General features: G+C 32.7%; 1 protein-coding gene across 20 annotated transcripts in view; it reads left to right on the top strand.

Moving 5' to 3' along the window:
- The window catches only part of LOC145293809 (potassium channel subfamily T member 2-like), a 659,145-nt gene that overhangs the window by 365,149 nt on the left and 269,344 nt on the right, over positions 1-24,652 (top strand). For all 20 annotated transcript variants that reach the window (XM_080140398.1, XM_080140404.1, XM_080140403.1 and 17 more), the window contains one exon: positions 24,459-24,535. In XM_080140398.1, the coding sequence (XP_079996524.1) occupies positions 24,459-24,535 (77 nt within the window). The remainder of the gene's footprint in view (positions 1-24,458; positions 24,536-24,652) is intronic.

Below are 24,652 nucleotides of genomic sequence, written 5' to 3'. Positions count from 1 at the left end.
GCAAATGAATTTGTGTTATCGCAACAGCTGCTTATCATTGATTTCTTGTTGGCAGCAACCATTGGTCTTCACTGGAATTTAGGTGGCAATAAGCCTCTCCAAGGTGCCAGTCCTCTTTGCACTCATTCAGCGGTCTGCCTAGTGCTTTCTCTCTTTGGTCTTTCTATCCTCACTTATTTGGTGTGACACCAGTTTATTGTGACACCCAACCACACACAAAAAAAGGGGGGCGGAGGGGCAGGTTCCTTTACATTTATACAGTTTCAGTTTTCATGATTCCATGTGATGTTTCTTTGTGTTTTAGATCTGTAGCAATTTCTACATATCCGGATTATGCCTGTAGCTCATATGTGTTAGGTCTTCGCATTCAAAGGTTTTCCTTAATATTTCAGCTGTGTTCATTATTGATATACGTAGTATCTTCTCATCTATCACTCTGATTCGAATCTCTCCCACAGTTTTTTCAAAGTTTCTTGGTATTGTTCCCAGTGCTCTGTCTATTAATGGTGTTATCTTGACTTTCTTCATCTCCTTTTGAACTCTTTGGTCAGTTCTATGTATTTGCTTCACTTCTGTCTCTTTTTCTTGATCTTCACTCTGCTGTCTACTAGAACTGCAAAATCTACAATCTGGCAAGACTCTTTTTTCTTGTTAACTATTATGACATGTAGTTTTCTTGCTTGGAATGGCTTATCCGTTCATATATCTATATCCCATAGGATTTGTTGACTTTCATTTTAAAGTATTGCTGTCCGTTTGTGCTTGTACCATCTGTCAGGGAGCAATTGTTTGCATAATTCCCAGTGTATTGCCTTCCCTACTTTTTATATTCTTTTTGGGATAGTTTGCTGCATTCGCTTATTATGTGGTTTATTGTCTCGTCTCTTTGTTCACAGAGTCTGCACTTGCTGTTTCCTTGTATCTTGTCGATCCTTGCTTTGATGTGATTCTAATCAGGTTATCTTGTCCGACTGTTATTAGAAAATCAGTTTCTTGCTCTTACATGAAATCATAACCATCCAGTTCTGTTTAGGTTTCCTTTTTGTAGCCGTGTCCAAGTATTTTCGTTAGTTGTATCTTTTGTCATCCTTATGAATCGTCCGTGTAGCTCTTTCTCTTACAGTGTTTCTTTTCTCGTCTTAAACCTTGTTTATTTTCCTGTTTTATTCATATTTTCAGTGTCTCTTGCCGCTGTAATTATTCTTTCAGTGTTCTGCATCATGTATTTTTTTAATGCTTTTTTTGTGTTATTTATACAGTCTTCTAGCAAACCAATCCTCTTTCTCCGTCTTTCCTTTTCACATAGAGTCGGTCAGTATCATCCTTTGGGTGTAGTGCATTAGTTATGAGTTTCCTGGTTTTCTGGTCAAAATGCCTCAATTCTTCTTTGGTCTAACCTATAATCGGTCCAGAGTATCTTACTAGTTACACTGCCCACGTGTTTATATCTTTAATTAGGTCTCTACTATATAGTTTAGTTTCAAGAATTTTCTTGGTCTTCTGAGGTATTCTTTTCCAAATTTTCCCTTTCATTTTTGTTGCTTTGATGGCATCTGCTTCCAGAACTCCCAAATATTTGTAGCTATCATGTTCACCTAGTGCCCTCATCTTCATATGGTTGGATAGTACTTGCCTTCTGTTGCTTCCAGTTTTACCTTTTCATGATTAGCAGTCCACACTCTTCCATACCAAATTCCATTCGAATATCCTGACTCAAGATTCTAGTTGTGTTTATTAGCATCTCTAGTTCCTTTTTGGTTTTTGCAAAACATTTTAGGTCATCAATGTACATTAAGTGATTAATTCTTTTATCTGTATTAGTGATCTTGTATCCGACGGCATTTTCTTAGTATAATATTAAGGGGCATCATGGCTGTGTTGAATAGTAGTGGCGATAGGGAATCACCTGGAAAATACCTCTTTGTATTTTAATCTCAGTTACATATTATTATTATTATTATTATTATTATTATTATTATTATTATTATTATTATATATTAATATGCTAATTTGCTTTGACTGTTATCATCCTGACATCCCTTAAAATGAAAGGGGAATATTCCAAATGGCTAATAAACATTTTGATTAATAAAACAAAAAACAATTGGTGTTGCTGGTTAAAAAAGCACATTCTGTTTATATATTATTACCTGAAAATAAGTAAAATGATGTACTGCTTTTAAATCTCTGCATTCCAGGTAAAAACTAAAAACATTAGTGTAAATTCTAACGCATTCCAGGTGAAAACATTATTACCTACTTATATGTCATGTTAAAATTAGTGAAAATTCTAACGCATTCCAGGTGAAAACATTATTACCTACTTATATGTCATGTTAAAATTAGTGCAAATTCTAATGCATTCCAGGTGAAACATTATTACCTACTTATATGTCATGTTAAAATTAGTGTAAATTCTAACGCATTCCAGGTGAAAACATTATTACCTACTTATATGTCATGTTAAAATTAGTGTAAATTCTAACGCATTCCAGGTGAAAACATTATTACCTATTTATATGTCATGTTAAAATTAGTGTAAATTCTAACGCATTCCAGGTGAAACATTATTACCTACTTATATGTCATGTTAAAATTAGTGCAAATTCTAACGCATTCCAGGTGAAAACATTATTACCTACTTATATGTCATGTTAAAATTAGTGTAAATTCTAATGCATTCCAGGTGAAAACATTATTACCTACTTATATGTCATGTTAAAATTAGTGTAAATTCTAATGCATTCCAGGTGAAAACATTATTACCTACTTATATGTCATGTTAAAATTAGTGTAAATTCTAACGCATTCCAGGTGAAAACATTATTACCTACTTATATGTCATGTTAAAATTAGTGTAAATTCTAACGCATTCCAGGTGAAAACATTATTACCTACTTATATGTTATGTTAAAATTAGTGTAAATTCTAACGCATTATTACCTATTTATATGTCATGTTAAAATTAGTGCAAATTCTAATGCATTCCAGGTGAAAACATTATTACCTACTTATATGTCATGTTGAAATTAGTGCAAATTCTAATGCATTCCAGGTGAAAACATTATTACCTACTTATATGTCATGTTAAAATTAGTGTAAATTCTAACGCATTCCAGGTGAAAACATTATTACCTACTTATATGTCATGTTAAAATTAGTGTAAATTCTAACGCATTCCAGGTGAAAACATTATTACCTACTTATATGTCATGTTAAAATTAGTGTAAATTCTAACGCATTCCAGGTGAAAACATTATTACCTACTTATATGTCATGTTGAAATTAGTGCAAATTCTAACGCATTCCAGGTGAAAACATTATTACCTACTTATATGTCATGTTGAAATTAGTGCAAATTCTAATGCATTCCAGGTGAAAACATTATTACCTACTTATATGTCATGTTAAAATTAGTGTAAATTCTAATGCATTCCAGGTGAAAACATTATTACCTACTTATATGTCATGTTAAAATTAGTGTAAATTCTAACGCATTCCAGGTGAAAACATTATTACCTACTTATATGTCATGTTAAAATTAGTGTAAATTCTAACGCATTCCAGGTGAAAACATTATTACCTACTTATATGTCATGTTGAAATTAGTGTAAATTCTAACGCATTCCAGGTTAAAACTTTTTACCTACTTATATGTCATGTTAAAATTAGTGTAAATTCTAACGCATTCCAGGTGAAAACATTATTAACTACTTATATGTCATGTTAAAATTAGTGTAAATTCTAACGCATTCCAGGTGAAAACATTATTACCTACTTATATGTCATGTTAAAATTAGTGTAAATTCTAACGCATTCCAGGTGAAAACATTATTACCTACTTATATGTCATGTTAAAATTAGTGTAAATTCTAACGCATTCCAGGTGAAAACATTATTACCTACTTATATGTCATGTTAAAATTAGTTCAAATTCTAATGCATTCCAGGTGAAACATTATTACCTACTTATATGTCATGTTAAAATTAGTGTATATTCTAACGCATTCCAGGTGAAAACATTATTACCTACTTATATGTCATGTTAAAATTATTGTAAATTCTAACGTATTCCAGGTGAAAACATTATTGTGTACTCAAGTGTCGCTTCAACCATTATCATCCTGACATCCCTTAAAAGGAATGTGGAATATTCCATCCAAATAGAAAAGAAAAAAATCGGGGTCACTGGGTAGGAAAACTCTTTTTTAACTATTTATTCAATGCCCTTGAAAAGTCACTTCTGATTAATTATAAAAATTCCCTTTTTAAGTCACTTCTGATTAGTAGTGAGAAAAAAATATCTGTTTTAAGCTATTTATTTAATACCCTGGAAAGGTCACTGTTAATTATAAATATTCCCTGGAAAACTCACTTTTGATTAATTGTTCGAAAAAATGTTTCGTTTTTTTTCAACTATTATATTTAATGTTAAAATATTTTAACATTATAAAAATGCCCTACAGTCACTTCTGATTAATTTTAAGAAAAAATGTTTTGTTTTATACTATTTAATCTCACAAAGTTTTAAAATTACTAAAATACCTTAGAAAAGTCATTTCTGATTAATTATCAAAATACCCGCCACAACCATCACCATCGCCCTATCACCACTACCACCGCCACCATTCCCACTGCACATGCTACTACCACTGCCACCATTTCCACCACTGCCACGGCCATCACTGCCACCACCATTGAAGTCACCACCACTGCAACTACAGCGACCACCACCACTTCCGCCACCACTACCACCACTGCTACCATGCAACTACCACCATTACCACCTCCAGCTCCATCTCTACTGTTACTGCTACTCCACCACTGTTGTCACAGCAACCACTATCACCTCTACTACCATGCAACCACCACTGCTGCCGCCATCGCCGCCGCCCCACCACCACCACATTAATTCATTGTTGGTGTTTTGTAAGGGTCAACTAAGCCAGTTTCTGTTTTTCCCTGATTTTCGATGTTATGTCATTTATTTATAATAAAACAGTATATTTCTGGATACATTTGGAAAAATTGCAGAGTCATCTTCCAGAAATGATGTCACGATGGTGGGGGGAACAAAGCACGATTATGTTGCTTTTAAAAGTGCTCTGGAGTCTTCCAGGGATTACCAAACCTTCTTTTTTAGGCAGGGGTAGGGGGAGTAGTAGTATCTGTTTTGTTGTCACAAGGTAATCTCCCAGGCATTATCTCCTCTGTTTTTGTTTAGGCAGCGGTAGGGGCAATAGTGTTTGTTTTGTTCTCACAATGCAAGTTTCCCAAGCATAATTTTCTTTTTCTTTATTTAGTAATAGTTAATATTTAATTTCTGTTTCCGATATGAAAAAACAAACTTTTAGCTGTAACGAAAAGAAAATTTTACCTGTGATGTACATAAAAGTTATTAAAACTCAAACTCACGTAAAATCATCGAGTAGTATAACTTTTAAATAATAAATAAGGTGCTTCTACAGGATAGTACCTATATGAAACGTATGGAAAAGTTAGCACAACTGAAAATCATGTAAAATAATCGAGTAGTTTCGTTTTTAAATAGGAAAAAGGTACTTGTACAGTAATCGCCCCAAGAAATAATGTACTTGTACAGCATAAATCCCATATGAAAAAAAACCAGACAATCTTACCTGTGACATCTATAGAAGTTTTTAAAACCGAAATTCATGTCAAATCATCGAATAGTATGACTTCTCATTGTTTTCTCATATAGGTAGAATACTGTACAAGTACCTTATTTCTCCTCATATTATTGAGAAAGCAAGTGGATAGAAGAGAAGGGGTATTAGGAGTCAGTCACAGAAATTGCTGAAGCAGTTTACAATCTGAAAATCACTTTATTTCATATATATTTTTAAGAGTCGATTGTATAGTGTAACTTCCGGTAATGACTGAAGCAGTTTACGATCTAAACATTTTTTTTTATTTTATCTAACAAATTCAGACATTCAATTTCATAATGAATTAAGAATATTTATGTTATGAAATACATATATATTTTCAAGTGTTGCGATATCATCGGTTAACCTCCTACACTTTTATTGTTTTTCTTTAACCAAATCCCATCAATCGCACTCCTTACTGATTCATTCCATTTTCTTACCACTATGAAAAAAATGCAAAAGTTGATATGTAACATGTTTCTATCAAATCTTATTCCTTACATGCCAAATTATCAGATTATCAAGTAAAGATTTTAACATGATTTACAAGTCACTTTGATTAAATTATTATCTATTCGTTTTTTTATTCACGGTCTGATCGGAATTAATATTAGACTGATTATTCTATTGTTTGCTTATATGATGATTTTGTCAACTACCTTGGAATTTCCACGGGTTCTGCTAGTTATTATTATTATTATTATTACTATTATTATTATTATTATTATTATTATTATTATTATTATTATACTCGATTAGGAATTATCACACAAATTATTACGCTTGATCACTCACTAACAAACAAATCTCCCCAGATTTCCAGTACACTTTGCTTTTTTAGATCAGTATTGCGAATCACTTTGCATTCTCGCAACAACCGTTTACCATAATGAAACTATCAGTATGTCTTTATCATTGAAGTTTTAGTAAATTTAAATGACTATAAACCATCTCAGGAATTTAGTATTCTCAGCACAATCCCGATGCTTTTTTTCTGCTATTATACTAATTAATGTTGGTACGATCACTTTTTTGTTTGTTGTTGTTGTTGTCATTATTATTATTATTATTATTATTATTATTATTATTATTATTATTACCATCATCATCATCGATTCTAACAGTTTCGGTTCTTTTGGTCCATCATTGTATGTTTTATGTAGATTATGTTCAGACAGTACTATTTAGAATTTGTATTCTTTGGATTATTCAGACACTGTTCTCATCTTGAGTGTTTTTTGCACAACATTTCGGCTGAATTTTCACATGTATTTTGTTGAATATATATATATATATATATATACTCTTAATGGCGCCTTTATTATTTATAATTCACAGTTTCCATATCGTGTAAAATTCTATACTAGGTCTACTTAGTAATTGATTGTTGCTCAGTATATATGCTGTTTCTTTGAGTCGCCTTACTCTCCACTGTTTTTTGTCGATAATTTTACTGCGTGCCATAATGGTAGATGATTTTCCTTTTCCCTCCCATATATGATCAGCCACACCCGATTTTTTAATATCTCAACATATTACATCTTTCTGGTGTTCTTCTAACTAGTGGTGGGACGATTAATCGGAATCGTTAATCGTAAGAATCGTGTATTTTGGGAGGAATCGGAATCAGAATCGCATCATTAAAAATACCTTAGATTTACAATTTTTCATTACGATTCTCTTATATTTTTAAGTTGAACTGTTTGTTTGAAGTGAGATTGATGCTGTCAAAAATTTTGGATAAAAACGTCATAGAACTTTTCGTAACATATTTAATATGATATACAACAATTTTATTAACCACTTTAAAAGGTAATCTTTATTTATCTTAATGAGTTTTCTTATTCCGTCACATACATAGGCGCTGTCTGTCTGTTTCGAAACTTCGAGGCCCATGATTAGTTATGTTAAGTGTTGTGACATTATGTTGAACAAAGATGGCGCTCGAGAAGCAGTCCCGATACTGAGTGTAAAGTAATTATCAGCAACAAAGATGGCGGCCAAGAATCAAATGCGGTCTGTGATGTAGTTAACGGCGAACTGATTGAATCCAAAATTCGACAATTTTTATAGTAACTTTGGAAGATTTTCATTGGTTGGTTATTATAACTTGGGGTTATAAAAACGATCGTCGAAATCATTGGTGTCATACCCCCATTAGGAGTAAAAAACATTCAACCCCCTTTTTTGATATAATGGACAAATCCTTTCGGAACACTTTTCAAATATATATATACATACAAATATAATCCTTTTCAAATACACATGAATATATATACACACACACAAGTATACATTTTTTTTCTTTTTTATATATACACACATACAAGTATACATTTTTTTCTTTTTTTTTATTTTTTTCTTTTTTTTTTCGTTATTAATATTTTCATTGTGATCGATTAAGATGCTAGGTAATATTTCTTCACGTTTTTCATCCACTGGATCGCCATTTTTTAAATTTAATGTATCACTGAATTTTACACATCTAACCCTTTTTATGGCATTTTGGGCTGGAAAGTAGATTAAATATGCTGGACTGTTTTTATCGTAACCTACAAGAATACCTTTCGTTTTAGTATTTAGTTTACTGGTATTTTCTATAAATGCAAAACAATCTGAACCAAATATATGCATTCGGTTCGTTTTGGGTTTTACACTGCAAAACGCTTCATACAGTGTTTTGTCTAATCTTCTATAAAACGATCTATTTCTGATATATGCTGCTGCCATTAAAGCGTACGTCCATAAACTATGCGCTAATTTTGATTTGATAAATAGATATCTTGTCATTTCAAAAAGGGTTCGCCATGTCCTTTCAGCAGTGCCATTTTGGAAGGAGGAATATGGCGCAGATTTCTCGTGTTTAATATGGGGGTTAATTAATAGAAGTTCAAAGTCATCACATAAATTGTCTGAGCAAATACATTTTACCAAGCCGTACGGGGCAATATTAGCTAAATATATCTTAGTGCTGAGGATAGTGTCGAATTTGTTTTTTAGAAAATGAACTAGAATTAAACCGGAAAAATCATCAATAAATTTCAAAATGTACCTTAGATTATTTCTTCCCATCGGGCTGATCGACCTGCTAAGTCACAGTGCACAAGTGAGAGAATTTTCGTGGCCTTTTTGTCTGGCGTTCGGCTTATATATTTTGTCATTTTCCCCTGTGCACACACACATCACAATTTGGGAGATGGTCTGAAGGTATTATTTTCATGCCTTCGACTACATTTGGTAAATTTTTAATATCAGCTGTATTGCAGTGGCCTAGAAGTTTATATACGAGGTTTCAAAGTCGTGACTGGCAGTTTTTGAGGGAACCATACTTTTTAAATTATATAGTCGGCCATTTTCTTTAATGTCAAATATAGTTCCATTGGGGTATATCAATTTTGACTTGTTTTTGGCCAAACTTTATATTTGCGCCTTCTTTAATGGCAGCCTGCACGGAAAATATGTCTTGCTTAAATGTAGGTATGAACAGAGCATTTTTTAGAATACAGTTACAGATTTCGCCTTTATTATTTTTTAGGGATATTTTAGCATCGCCTCTTTTCAAGATTATATCATTTATTTGACTACCATCCGCAAGTTCGACAAAATGACTTTGTGGATTAAAGTTTGAATCAAAATTAATAAAATCAGATTCCTTGGCGATAACATGTGCTGTAGCACCACAGTCTACAAGGAGATTTTTACCGTTTGTGGTATTGTCAAAGTTACATGTGAATAGAAATGTATGTTCTTCCTCAAAGTTCTCAACGTTTTTTATGGAGTCCATTTTAGAGCGTTTATATCAACATTGGAAACTTTTGTGGTTAGGTCGTCCACCATTATAGCAGATAATTTTATTCTTTTTCTTGGGAAAATTACTTTGGGGAACACGTTGCAGTGAGGTGCGTAATTTGGTGGTGTCTGCTTTCAAGAAGCATTTTTGAACTTCATAATATTGCTGGAGTTATTATTGTCCACGAGCATCTGATTAGTCTCTTTGTAACTGTGCAATGCCACTTTAAATTTACTGAAATTTATGGGTTTGTCTTTTTGTGTAATAACAGTTGTAAATGGTTTAAAATCATCTGGAAGTCACTTGAGGGTCATTGATATAAACAAGCTATCGCTTATTATTTCACCTGAGAGTTTTAAGGCATTAGCGGTTGTTTCTGCCCTTATCATGTAGTCGGTAATAGTTTCATCCTCGTTATGTTTCAGAGACGTTAATTTTGTATATAGTGATAAAATTTTCGGTTTCCCTTTTGATAAATAATGTTCTCTTAATATGTTCAATGCTTTCCATCCATCATCCAAGGCATCTCTTATAATCAGAGACAGACTTCTATCATCTAAGCATCGAATCAGTTCTGCAAAAACAGTCGCACCTTCCTTTCGAGAAATTTGGAGATGTTAGGATTCTCTGTTGGAGATTGTATCACTTTGTGGAGTTTTCAAATCCCCAGAAATTTTACCTGCCACAATTCGAATTTAGATTCCGAAAAGACGATGGCTGGGCGCATAACCTGTTAAGTGTTGAGACATTATGTTGAACAAAGATGACGGTGGAGAAGCAGTGCAGTCCCGATACTGAGTGTAAAGTAATTGCCAGTAACAAAGATGGCAGCCAAGAATCAAATGCAGTCCGTGACGTAGTTAACGGCGAACTGATTGAATCCAAAATTTGACAATTTTTATAGTAACTGTGGAAGATTTTCATTGATTGGTTAGCACAGTCGGTGGTTATAAAAACGATCGTCGAAATCATTGGTGGCATACCCCCATTAGGAGTGAAAAACATTTAAACAAGTTATCTGTTTGGATTGTTGCGAAACTTTAGGGGCCGTGAGGTAACATTGCTTTCATTTGTGAGCAAAGTTTATTCATGTATAAAACAGCCTAACTACGTCAAGTCCATGAAAAAAGTTGATGAATACTTAACCATTAGAGAAAAAAGATTTTACAGTGCTCTCATTCCGAGTAAATCATGTTAAAAATCATTGGTTTTTCCAACTGGTGACTAAAAAAAAGTGGAGGGGGGCACTTATCTTTTGGCAAGTTTTTTTTTTTTTTTACCGACACTCTTCCATTAGTAAATGAATGAAAAGTCTCATTAGTAAATGAAAAATGTTTTGTCAACCTTTATATTTTTAAAAATAAAACAAGCAAAATCAGATTATTTGAACAATAAAAGGTTTAATAGAACTTTCTGAACGAAGGCTGTTTCAGGAAATATTTTTAAAACTAAAGTGAAACTGATCACGTGATATCGGTTCACAAAACTTTGACTGTCGGTCGTTTTTTTTTAAGTATTCAAAAAAAAAGTTGGAACTACATATTACGCTGACTGACGGTTCCGCTTAAGGTCTTTCGAAAACTACAAAAGAAAACAATCATTTTGCTACCTGTTAAAATAAATGCAGTAAGTGAATTTAATTTTTTTTCTTTTAGAAATTTACATTTCATTAAAATATTCTGCGAATGAAGCAATTAAACATTTCTTTTGGAACTTCTTTGCACAATAAAAACAAAAAAAATGAAAAATTTATTATAAAAGAAAAAAGTTTAACTTTTTTAAAAATCCTTTGAACCCTAACTTTGCAAACTAACTAGTCACTCAGAGACGTTCAACTAAAGGACTGTAGGGGCTTAGTCGACATTCACTGATGCCTGGTATCACAGTTGTGATGTAAGCATAGGTTAATGTTTCTCAACCCCTAACATAAAAAGATTTTCAGAAACAGCATTAAGGCGAAGGTGATTTCGAAAGTTCAATAAATGATTTTTATTTAACAATAGAAATAAACAATTACCAAAAATTTACTTTTTATATAGAAATAAAAAGGTAAATTAAGACATTAAATAAGAATAAAGGACGATAAGTATATAATTATATAATAAAAATAAATATAGAAATAAACCAACTTATTTAGATTTAAAATATTTTTTAAAAAGTCAAATAAATAAATAGGAATAATTTCAGACGATTGAATATAAAAAGCTTAAAATTTAATCAAAGATTTAGTAATTTTTAAATTTCATTTCGAAATAAGAATATTCTAGAAAGTGGAATAAAAATCAGAAAGCGATTAAAGCTGCAAAAAAATGTTAAATTTAAAAGAATTATCGAAGATAAAAATAAAATAAAACAAAAAAAATGAATATCAAAAGATAAACAAAACATGTTATTCCCCTTGAAATTTGATGTTATTGTATTTTTGTTGAATTAATCATGACTTACTTTTTATTTATATTTTTTAATTTATAAAATAACTCCTGAAATTGATTGTTATTAATTTCATCGTGCATCTTTAATTCATGGTTAAAATATTTGTTTTGACTTTTATCTTCAATGAAAGAAATTTTACGAAAAAAATAAAATCGTTTTCGAAATTCCCTTAATTGTATTTCTACTTTTTCTCTGTATCAAATTTTTTCGCTACACAATAACTTTCAACTATATAATGGTATATTTCAAAACAACAATTCCACGGGAATCGGAATCGTACTTGGTATCGGAATCGTTAATCAACATTTTCCTGGAATCGGAATTGGAATCGGAATTTGAATTTAGGAATCAGTCTCAACACTACTTCTAACCTTACTTTAAGTGGGCAATATGTCTCACCTTTGTATATTTTTTCGCACTTGCATGAAATCGTAAACGTACAGTTCTTAGTCATGATTTTTTCGATAGTAGCTAACCAACGATTCCTTTCTTAATAATATATGGATGGTGTGCATTGAAATTTAAAGATTCTTCAATGAAAATTGGCTTTCGACATACAGATGACCTGAACCCCTGATCAATGCGAGTTATCAATACACCTAGAGTGTTGACATGGTCCAGTAATGTTTGAACATCTTTCTTGGTGACACCAGAAAATTCAGTTGTAAATGACACTCTTTTGGAGGTTGAAATTTATATCAAAAGAATACAATTGCAAATTATGAAACATGTTAGCTTCATAGATTAAAGAAAGATTCTAAATTCTGTGCAGAAACATTCCTGGGTTTGATAAGATACACTTGAAGAAGGTCAGATGTTACATCGGCCGACATATGAAGAATGTCGATGGCCATCTTTGTTGGCTAACCCCTTCGTAATACGTGAATATTTGAGATAAAATAAAGAGCATTAAAAACTAAAAAAAATGAGCCAGGTAGGTATAAAAGTAACTTTTATTGGCTACGGTAACATTTATTTGTTGTATATTTATTTTTTGCCCTTTTTTAGTCTGTTAACTTCTCTGCTAAATCTTCGATGTTCATAAGCTTTCAACTCAATGCATCTTGCTATATATCTGTGCATCTATCAGTATATCTAGTTCATTGACTGTTTGTTGTCATACAACCTAGTATGCTGACTATATGTCTGCATATAGTGCTGTATGCACAGTGACCATATGTAGAGTGGGCATCTGTTGACATGCAATGTAGTGCATAGGGTATTTATTTGTCTTGTTGATGCATTGTGCAATATACTTTTTTGGTTCACATAGTTTGCTCACTCGATGTGTTTTGGTGTACATAGTTTGCTCACTGGATGATTTTGGGTGCACATAGTTTGCTACTAAGATGTTTATTAGTGCACATAGTTTGTAGGCTGGATGTTTGTTGGTGAACATAGTTTGCTAACTGGATGTTTTTTGATGCACATAGCTTGTTGACTGTATGTTTCTTGGTGTACATAGTTTGCTGACTTGAGGTTTATCGTGCACATAGTTTGTTGACTGGATGTTTTTTGATGAAAATAATTTGCTTACTGGATGTTTTTGTGCACATTGTTTGCTTACTGGATGTTTCTTTGTTTACACAGTTTGTTGACTTAATGTTTTTAGTGCACATAGTTTGCTACCTGGATGTCTTTTCATGCACATAGTTTAGTGACTAGTTGTTTTTTGGTGCTAATAGGTTGCTGACTGGATGTTCGTTGGTACACATTGTTTTTTAATAGAATGTTTCTTGGTGCACATAGTCTTCTGACTGGGTGTTTCATAGTGCACATCGCTTGATGACTAAAAGTTTTTGGTGCACAGAATATGTTGACTAGATTTTTAGGGCACATAGTTTACTTATTGGATGTTTTTTAATGCACAAAGTTTTTACTGGATGTTTCTTGATATACATAGTTTGATGACTTGAGGTTTTGGTGCATAATTTGGTGTTTTTGATCCAAATAGTTCGCTGACTAGGGATTTCTTGGTGAACATAATTTTATGACTTGATGTTTCTTCGTGCCCATAGTTTGTTGACTAGATGCTTTTTTTGTAAACATGGTTTGCTGACTGGATGTTTCTTGGTTCACATAGTTTGCTGAGTAGATGTTTTATGTGCACATAGCTTGTTGACTGGATGTTTCTTAGTGCACATAGCTTGTTGACTGGATGATTTTAGTAAACATAGTTTTATGACGGAGTTTTTTAGTGGACTTAGTTGGTTGACTGGATGTTTCTTGGTGAACATAGTTTATTGACTAGATGTTTGTTTTTGTACACATAGTTTGCTCACTGAGAGTTTTGTGGTGAACATAGTTTGTTTAATGGGTGTTTCTTAATGCACATTGTTTGTTGTCAGGATGCTTTTTAGTGCACATAGTTTGTTAACTGGGTGTTTTTTGATAAACATTATTTGCTGACTTGATATTGCTTGGGACACATAGTTTGTTGACTAGACGTTTCTTCGTTCATATAGTTAACTTAATGTTTTTTGTTAGACATAATTTGCTAACTGGGTGTTTCTTGTTTCACATAGTTTGATGACTCGATGCTTCTTTATGAACATAGGTTGTTGACTCGATGTTTCTTGGTGCACATAGTTTCTGATGTTTCTTGATCCACATTGTTTACTGGATGTTTTTCATACACATTGCTGACTAAGGGTTTCCTGGTGTACATAAATTGTTGGTTTAATGTTTCTTAGTGCACATAGTTTGTTGACTGGATGTTTTCATATACATAGTTTGCTGACAGGGTGTTTCTTTGTGCACATAGCTTTTTACTAGATGTTTTTTGGTGTACATAGTTTCCCGTCTGGATGATTCTTGGTACACAAAATTGGCTGATTGGATGTTTTTTCGTGCTGACTGGAATATTCTTGTTATTTTACTGCATGTTTCTTGGTGCAAATATTTTTTTGGCTAGATGTTTCTTTGGAGCTCATAATTTGTTGACTGGAAGTTTCTTGGTGCACAAAGTTTGTTGACCGGTGTTTTTTAGTGAATATAGTTTGCTGACTGGGGGTTTCTTGGTTCACATAGTTTGTTTACCGGATGTTTTTTGTGCACAAAGTTTAATTAGTGGATTTTCATTAATATATATTACTCTTCATAATAAATTCCTACTTAAATTTTTTTTTAATTTTCTGTCTGAAGGGTGTATGTATTGAGACAGAAAAAAGACAAAGAATACCTTACGTTTTTTATAGTAACACCAATGTTAATATAGTGTTCGTTAAGCTCCTGTCTCATGATCAAAAGGTACCAAAAAGATGAGAAAGATAAGGTGTGCTCACAAGTCACGACAGAGTGACATTTTTGTTGCAATCCCCACCGTTGTATATCAATTGATTAAACTATTGCTAAAAATTGACTTAATTTTACCTTACATTGGTCAGTGTTAATGTGTTGTCTGGGTTAATTGTAAATGGTAAGATTTTTTTCATAATATTTCCACTATGTTTGTCAGTGATGAGATTTGTCTAGTGTCAATCCATTTTTTGGACCAATTGTTACTATTGTTTTTTCTCAGATTTTGGGAGTTTTTCCTAGTTCCTGTATAATTGTTGGCATCATGGTGGTTTTGTTCATGTTCCCTTAGGCTATTTTCGCATTTTCTCACCACGTGCTCCCATCATCTCTTCAAGTCGACAATTCTATGCCATATCTCCATGATGATGTGATTTCAAGAAGCTTTCATTTCTCTTCTAATTCCCTTAGTATTCCCTTCTAATCATCTTTTTCGTCCTTATTGATTCAATGGTGTCAATTCCCAATTGCGTAGTTCTATGCCTTAAACTGCTGTTCCTTCTTCATATAAAGTAGTGCACACTTTTCTATCCCGAATTCCAGTCTAGCTTGTTGTGTTCATTTGTGTTTCTAGCTCCTTATTTGCCAAAAGTTTAAAATCATTAATATATGTACATAACGTGGTTTATTGTTTCCTTTGGGTTTATAAATTTGTATCCGGCATTGCACCTGAGTATGCTGTTCAGTGGCATTATGGTCACTGTAAAAAGTAATAAAGATGGAGAAACTTCCTGGAAAATGTCTTTCTGTTTTCTTATCTCAGTCCAAGTTTTGACTTCCACCTATTCATTCCAGTATCACCATTTCCATTGTTTTCGCTTTAAAATTGATAGTTTTGTCAGATATTTTGTATATGCAGTAGAACCCTAGGATACGGTATTAATCCGTTCTGAGGTTGGTGAAATCGCCGTATGGTGAAACCTAAGCAAAATTTTATACAGTACATATTAAAAATTAGTAACAAAATACAGCACAGTATATAATACACATGTATATAATCAGATAACATAAATAACACCGCAAATACCATAACCAGGGGCCAGACAAACATTATATTCCATATCGAAACCTGGAAGAACCGTATCCCAGGGTGCTACTATATTAAAGATTCAATTATTCAGATTGTGTTGAATGCTTTCCATTATTTATCTTTTTTCTAGCTTTTACCATATATTCTACTAGAAGTGTTTTGTTTCTGATGAGTCAGGTAGCTTTGATTTTGTTATTTCCTCTATCATTGTTTACAAAGTTTCTCTTTTGTTTGTATTGATGATTGTTAATATGGGGTTTCATATTAATATGGGGATCAGTGGATCATAAACTCATAGAGATAACAATCTTTTCTTTTTCCGATCCAAAAATAATAAAGTTTCCTCAGACTAATTCCACTCAATCTGATTAGCTCTCTGACCATTCCTATATTCTAGATTAACGGTATTTGCATGCTTAACGAACGCTAATGGCCCTCTGGGTAAATTGCTGCGTTCATTTTCTTGGATTTTACAGTGTAAGTTAGCATTTCCTCTCTTTCTCTCTCCCTTCCTATCTCTCTCTCTCTCTCTCTCTCTCTCTCTCTCTCTCTCTCTTTATCTCTCTTTCTCTCTCTTGCTTTTTACATTTATTTTTATGCCGATGAAAAAAATATTTAACGGCGGTGCTGAAGAAAAAACAGCAAAAATTTATTTCCTCTCTCTCTCTCTCTCTCTCTCTCTCTCTCTCTCTCTCTCTCTCTCTCTCTCTCTCTCTCTCTCTTGCTTTGTACATTTATTATATTTTTCAAACATAGTTGCGTTTTTCATATGTATTTATTTAAATATACTTTATTTAAACCTGCACAATCTATATAATCGTCACCGAATTAAAAATAAATGTTTCGGCAGTATCATCTACTGGATTCTCGACATTTCGCACACGATAACTTTTTTTATGGCTGGGGAGTAGGGGATAAATTTGTACATTAGGTCCACCTCCACAATTTTCTTTAGAATAACGACTATATAGGTTTTCGACTCTGCTGATTAAGAAAATCTCATTCAAATTTTGCAGAAACAATTACTCATAGAGATATAAAGACCTGTATTATGTACTGTAATTCAGTGCTGCCAGATTTGTATACACGCACGATAAACAAATCCACTTTTCTCCTACCGACACTACCACTCTCCTCCCCCTCCCTCTCATTTTTTTTTTTTAGCATTTGCGGGTTGTTATGCTGACAACGATTATCACGGTTATATTTGGAGGAATTATTTTTCCACCCACCTCCCCTCAAAAAAGGGGCTACCTACTCTGAAAGTCGTTCTTTACATGGGGATATTAGGAGTGTCTACTCCGAATGCTGTTCTTAAGATGGGGAGGTTGGTGATGTCTATTCCAAAAGCCGTTCTTAACATGGGGAGTTTGGGATGTCTATTTCAAACACGGTTCTTAACTCAAAGAAGTGCAGTGAAAAAAGTGCTAATTGTTTTGCTTTAAATGTTGAAAAAAGACGATATGAAAATGGAATTTACTTTAATACTATTGGTGGAAGAGTTGAAAAGAAGAGGAAGACTTGAACAACAAACAGAAACAACTAGGACTTCTACCACTGATTCTGATCACTCTAAACAGTTAGAATCCCTAACTTTTAAAATTTGTTTTTACTTTCCATTATTATTCTAATGGATCATTTTTCGTAATTTTATTAATTCATACTGATTTACGCATTCCCTTAATTGCTTTGTTTTTTAATTCAAACAGTACCTGCATGTTATTGTCCCAAACCAGCACTAATCGCCAGTGAAAGCCAGATTATTTCATTTCGGCCATGGCCGCTAGTGTCTGTAATTGTTCAGGGACGGCATTGGCCACCACCAACAACCGTAGTTTACTTTTATGCGAGGGGGGGAGGGGGCAGGCTTTCATCGAGTAACGCATGTTAACGGGTTCTGCTAGTTAGTATTATTATTAATGATGATGACTATTCTATTTCTGTTCACTTTTTTATGATTTTGGATTTCACTTTTGAGGATGATCGTGACCCCTCTTTTATTTTCGAATGATACTTTGACAGAGTATACCGTTCATGTTGGGGGGGGGGGTTGTAACAGTAGAAAATGAAAAATACGAATTCGAATAAAGGCTAATTTTATCTGTGGCGCGAGGGAAAAAGTTCAAATATTACATTTCAAGAACAGAAAGGATTTACTAGACATACAAAAAAAAAAAAACGAACGTATGGCAGCAACAATAAATTTTTACTTTTAACCAGATTGTTTCTCCACATTCAATGAATTCTGACCTTGTAGTCCATTAAATCTAGTTTGTAACCTAACCGACCACTGCATTTGTATTTTTGTTGTGCTCTTGAAGGGTCGATAATAAATAAGACAAAATGGTGGTATATTTTATAAGAGTGTTTATTTAGAGAAGTACAGAATAGTATGCTACAGAAAGATCGTCCCGAGACTGTATAGTAATGTTAGTCGCGAATAGGTTAGATCATCTAACCATTATTTTACTAAAGTAGTGACTCTGGGTAGGCCATACAGACAGAAACGTTATTGATGTAAGCCGAACAAACTACATACACACACACTCACGTATATATAGAGAAAGAATTATGTAAGATTTATAGCATTTTTTAAACATTATTTAATTCTATCTTTTAATAGTCAATTTATTTATGAAATATCAAGATGAAATTTTATTAGCAGATATGTGTTTTAAAATGAGGAAAACAAACATTGTTTGCAATAGATAAATCTGTCTCTTCTCGAACAAATAAGAGGACAATTTTACTATTAAATTTATAAATATTTATATCTGCATTTCAAATAATGTTATTATCTGCATGATAATCGCTTTTCTATAAATTAATGCCAAGTTACATACACAAAAAGGAACAATCTTGTTTTTTTATCCTTTTTTTTTTCTTGTAAAAATAATTTTTTTAACTTTAAAACTGATAATGCATAAACCTTTCTACAAGTTTCAGACTAATCATTGAATTAATTTATTTTCATGTCACAGAATGGTTCAAATCCAGACTTTTTTCAACACATTTTCTGACCAACAGTGAAATTGCTTTAAAATCATACGTTAAAAAAGTCGTAACATGCTGCTGTTGTTTGATATATTTTTAAGCATATTTTAGGAATGCGTTCTGAATTTAAATCCTTGTTCCCACACATTTTTAGCAAAAGTCTTGTTTGGATATAAGACAGCCCTTAGTTTTAGTTTCAATCATTATTATTAATTGCTAGTTGATAAATTTTCTCTTTCTTTGTTATTGCTATTGTTTCTTTCAAACCTTTGACTAATTTCTTTCAAAACTAAATGAAAGAAATGGCGATTTTTTTCTTTGTTACCAAAAGTCAAAAGAGTTTATTTTAAATTCTGTGTCTGCACGAAACTTGGTAGTTTCTGCCAGACATATACATTTTCGATTTCATATCAAATAATAAGAAAGTATATTTGAATGGTAAAGTTATTGAGGTTAGGGTTAAGAAGTTTTGTTACCTTGGTGATACTATTGGAAAATAAAGAAAAGTATGATAGCAAGAGTTAGCGGTTAGTGGAGTAAGTTCAGGGAATTTCTGCCATTACAAACCAGCGGAACATTATTACTATCGACCACAATGTGATGTATGGAAGTGAAGCCTGACCAGTGAAGATTGAGGATATGTGTTGCATGGAGAAAAATCATACGATCATGATATGATTCATGTGTGATGTGAGTCGTGTAGAGAAATGTGCCGAACAGAAACTTTGTTGCTTGAAAGAATAGTGAGACATTTTGCGTTAGTAGATGTAGAACAGTTGAGATAGCAGGATTCATTGGCAGGAGTAGGTCATGGAAAACATGAGAGGAAATGATAAGTATGGGTTTGTAAAAACGGGGATAAATCAAGATCTCGCAGTTATACGTTAGTTTGGAAATCAATTTCTAAAAAAAACACTCTACATATGCCAAAATGTAAAAAAAAAAGTCTCTGTTTTGTGTTTCTTCGATTGCATCAACATGCAGAAGTTTAAATGTAATGTGAACAAACATCTCGCTGCAAAATTCATCGCTTAGGACGGCACTAATTCACAGTAATCCTTTATGTGTCACTCGATATGTGCCTTGTTTAAGTGAACTTAAGTTAAAACAGATGATGATGATGATGATGATGATGATGATGATGATGAAAGCTCATTCTGTTTTTATGAAATTATTTTTTGCTCTGATGTGTTTTTCTTGTTATTTTTTGCAGTACATACTTAATTTTCAACTATTGATAAACTTATATGTTTTTCTTTTGATGTGTAAACGTGATAAGGCAGTTGTTTCTCTAATTTTTTACTATCATTTTAATTTATGATCAGACTTTATCACTGTAGTTATCTCTATAATAATACGCTAAGGCATTTGAGGTCATATCTACGTTATAGATTTTCACGCACGTTTAGAGGAAAAAAATAGGTCGTCTGATAAGGAAAGATGGCGATTGATGATGTTGCTAAAGTAAAAATAATCCGACTTTACTAATTTTAAAATGAATTGTTCCCAAATCAAATAATGTCGTGCCATCGACTAAACCAGTACAGTTTTAAATAGATGCATTTACAAAAATGATATTTGTTTCATTGATTTCAAGAATATTTTGCTGACAATGCCAATGCAATTATGAAAGAATAAAGACTTTAAAAAGGACGTGAATATCGTTTGCGATCACGTTAGAGATGTCGGGCATAAAATCGAATGACGTTTCAGATCACGTGAGAGGCATGAGTGACGCTTGAGAAGACAATCATGGGAGGGACATCACAGCGGTAACAAGAGAATGAAGAAATAAATGTTGCTGTACAACAACAAAAGTGAATTCATGTTCTTTTCTATTCTTTGTCTGCTTTGCGACTGAGGTTACAACGTGTTAGGTAAGATTACATTATTAAGCCTAACAGACATTTATTTCAAAAGGAATAAATTATAAATAAATTATAGAGATTGACCTAGAAATCACCTTGGAATTTCCGTGGGATGCAACTAGTTTTCTTAATATTTTGTTTCGAAATTAACATTTTTAGTTTAGAATGTTAACATGATTTATCGAGTGAAATAAAAAAAATATTGAATTAAATATTTTCAATTGAAACATTTATCTGAAAACGAAAGCAGTTTCTTGTTAATGCATAAAGCAATGTTAGTTGGCAAGACAAATTTCTTTTATGGAGTCAAATATGGCAGTGCGTTTTTCGGTTTCATATATTTATTTTCCTTGTCACCTGATGCCATAAAACATTCTTCAGCTGTCACTTTCAAAGATGAATTAAAACAACAAAAGTTTCCTCACAAAAGAATATAAAGATTATTGTTTTTCGCTAAAACTCAAAAGTTTTACTCGTATTATTCCTGATTATTTAATTAACCATCTATGGCAGCACTCAAAGAGCGTTAACCACCAATATCTTTTTCGTTCTCTTTCAACCTAGAACACATTGTACAATGGAGGGGGGGGGGTAACAAAGCTTCTCTCTTTTTATCGCCAATGTTCTGATCCTCACTTTGCTGCAGTTGAAAAAATGGCTCTCTACTTGTGGAGGAGCATTGTTTTGACACGCTTCTAGAATTCACTTTCGCTTCAGACTTGAAATAGATCAAATTTATTTAATTATTGGAATTCTTTGACATGAGTAATTTGTATATTTATTTATTTATTTATTTGTCGACTGTTATCCTCATCTTTACAACTGCAAAGAATAACAGTCCACAAATAAATAAATGGATCAAATTTGTTGTTAAGGTTGCTGGAAAAATGGTTTGCTACCTATATAAGAGTCAGATATGATCTAAGATGGAGTATTGCTGCCACATCTGAGGAAGTTTCATTAAGAGCATTCTTTCTTACATTGACAAAGTACTAAATCGACTTCATAATCTAGTGAGTGAAGATCCCTCCTGTTTCCTATAGCCCCTGTATCATAGAAACAATGTTGCTAGTCTTTCTCTATTCTTCTTTTCATGGTAGCTCTTCAACTGACCACAAGTCTCTGGTTCCTCCTATAAATTTTCACAAAAAAAAACATGTCTAGCTATAACTACTGCACATAATTTTCATTTCTGTTTTCTGTGAATCTAAAACCAAATGGAAGTTTCGTGAACAAAGTTTATTTTCAAGAATTTCCTAGCTGATTACAGCATAGACTTTTCAAGTCAAATGTTAACAAATATTATTGAGCTGTCCCCTTTATTAGCCAAAGTCTGTCACACTCATCATCTCAAATCCGCTCATAGCACTGTTTATCATTGCAAATTTAATTAACACTTATCCTCAATTGGTCATCTTATGTGGTGACTCATCAGTATAAGATATCTGTGAAATAAAAAAGGGATGAAAACTTTATTCATAATATTAGAATATGAATCAATAATTATTGAGATAATTTTTTAGACTTCATAATTCTTACTCAAGATAAAATCACTATTAACAATTTCCCTCACTCTCTATCTATACTAAATCTAAACATAGATTCCATGAACAAAGCTTCTTTCCTAGAACTGCCCACCTGTCATACTCTGTTCAGATGGCTTGCTTTCCAGCTGAATACAATATGGTTATTTTCAAGTCCAATGCAAACAAGTTCTTGCTGAGCCGTTTTCTTAAATCATCAAATTATACCAAATTCCCAATACTAACCATTACTATGATGTGTTCCAATGACTACCGTACACTTATTAATCCTTATCCTCGAGTGGCCTTGGACCTTTGATAAGTTGTAACTCCCTTGTAAAAAAAAAGTTGTTTCTACTTCATTCTTACATAGTTAAACTTAGGAACTCTTGCGTTCTGTAATGCTTGATGCAATCAAAATGGTTCATCGCATTCAGTTTGTAGCTAAATCCCGAACAGCTTTCCAGCTTCTGCCATTGATTTAAAGTTGAACATGGCATATTTTTTACTATTTTACAGTAAATGATCGCTAGCCTGAAGCCAAACCGACAACATTTAGGAAGGAGATTATAAATGGAGTCGCCAATGGAGTCGCAGAACGATAGCTATGGACATAGATTGTTTTCAAGTTTTGGAAAAGTGTCAGTCGATGATTTTGACATGAAATTCATATGTCTAGTGGTGCCATATCAACATCACCCTCTCATATGGTGCGGACCACTAGTGGGTTACGAGCGTATGGTACTTTTCATCTATTTCTGTTTTTCAAGAGGAGCGAAATTTCAACCACGTTTCCATATCGTTGTTGTTGTTGGTCCATTTTATTTGACATGAATTATTTTTACTCTTACTATTCTTAGTTCGTTAAAAACAGCCGCGGATATTTGTCACATTCTACATATTCTGTTGAGCACTATTTCGGATATTCTGGCTCGCTTTGTCTTCATTTCGTATGCAAGTTTCTTTCATTCTAAAGATAGATTTTCTGCATTATAGCTAGATCAAAATAGAAATTTCTTTTTTGCTGAGAGGATAGGGTTCTAAATGTGGAGCCTGGTGGTGAGTTTGTATCTAAATCACGTGACACAATAATAAGAGAGTGACTTAGGAAGAATGCCATAGGGACATGAGAGGCGTACCCATCTTTGCAAACTATATTAGGTGCAGGTATATATCTGGCAGACATTAGATCTGTGAAGAAACAGTGTATTCCTTTACATTTGGACACAATACGGATTTCTGTCAATTAAGTCTATCTTGTTGAATAACAAGTCAATGTTGGGAAAATATTTCATTTTTTTACTTTATGTAGCAAATGTAACCTGATAACGATAAAGAACAGTCCACAACAATGTTACGCATTGTTCATGATATGTAATTCGTAAGAAGTCCGGGCTTATTCAGCTCAGTTCTCTGCATATAATACCTGAAAAAATATTCAAATGCCCATTACTAATAAGTCTAACGTTTGTCAACAGTATTCGAATCAGAATGAGCGCATAAGTTGTTCAATAGTGGATTCTGTTGAATAAATTGTTAAATAAAAACACAAGAAAGTAATGTAGTTAATGAAATTTTATGCACTTATAATAGTTAAGTAGAATAATAAATAAAACAATGGTGGCGCTTATTTTGTTTTTGAGAGATTATGTTATTGTAATGCTGTGTATATCTATTTTATTTTATTTTTGAAAAAAAGAGGGAGGACGGTAGGCGACAACAATCCGTAAGGTACAGAAGAATATTTCTAGCATGTTGATTGCTATTATAAACAAAAAAGATGATCGCTGCTATTTTTGAAAATATTAATGTGAAATTTTTAGTAAAATAAATTAATGTTTTGTTTTTCAGTCCTATAAAATACTCCAAAAATGACCATACACTGAAAGGCCGCATTAAAAGAATTTTTATCCGGGATTCAACTGCACGTAAGTATGATTTTCAATCAATATTTTTTTTTACAGTTCTTTAGCAGTTTTCAGTTTGGTTTACACTGAAAGTATGGAATATTTCTGAACAAAAACCAGAGAGAGAGAGAGAGAGAG

The sequence above is a fragment of the Euprymna scolopes genome, chromosome 15 (assembly GCF_053919585.1).
Source record: "Euprymna scolopes isolate OS-2025 chromosome 15, ASM5391958v1, whole genome shotgun sequence".
In the NCBI taxonomy this organism is placed as follows: domain Eukaryota; kingdom Metazoa; phylum Mollusca; class Cephalopoda; order Sepiida; family Sepiolidae; genus Euprymna; species Euprymna scolopes.
Note: the sequence above shows the minus strand (reverse complement) of the source record. Positions and strands in the feature narration are given on the sequence as shown.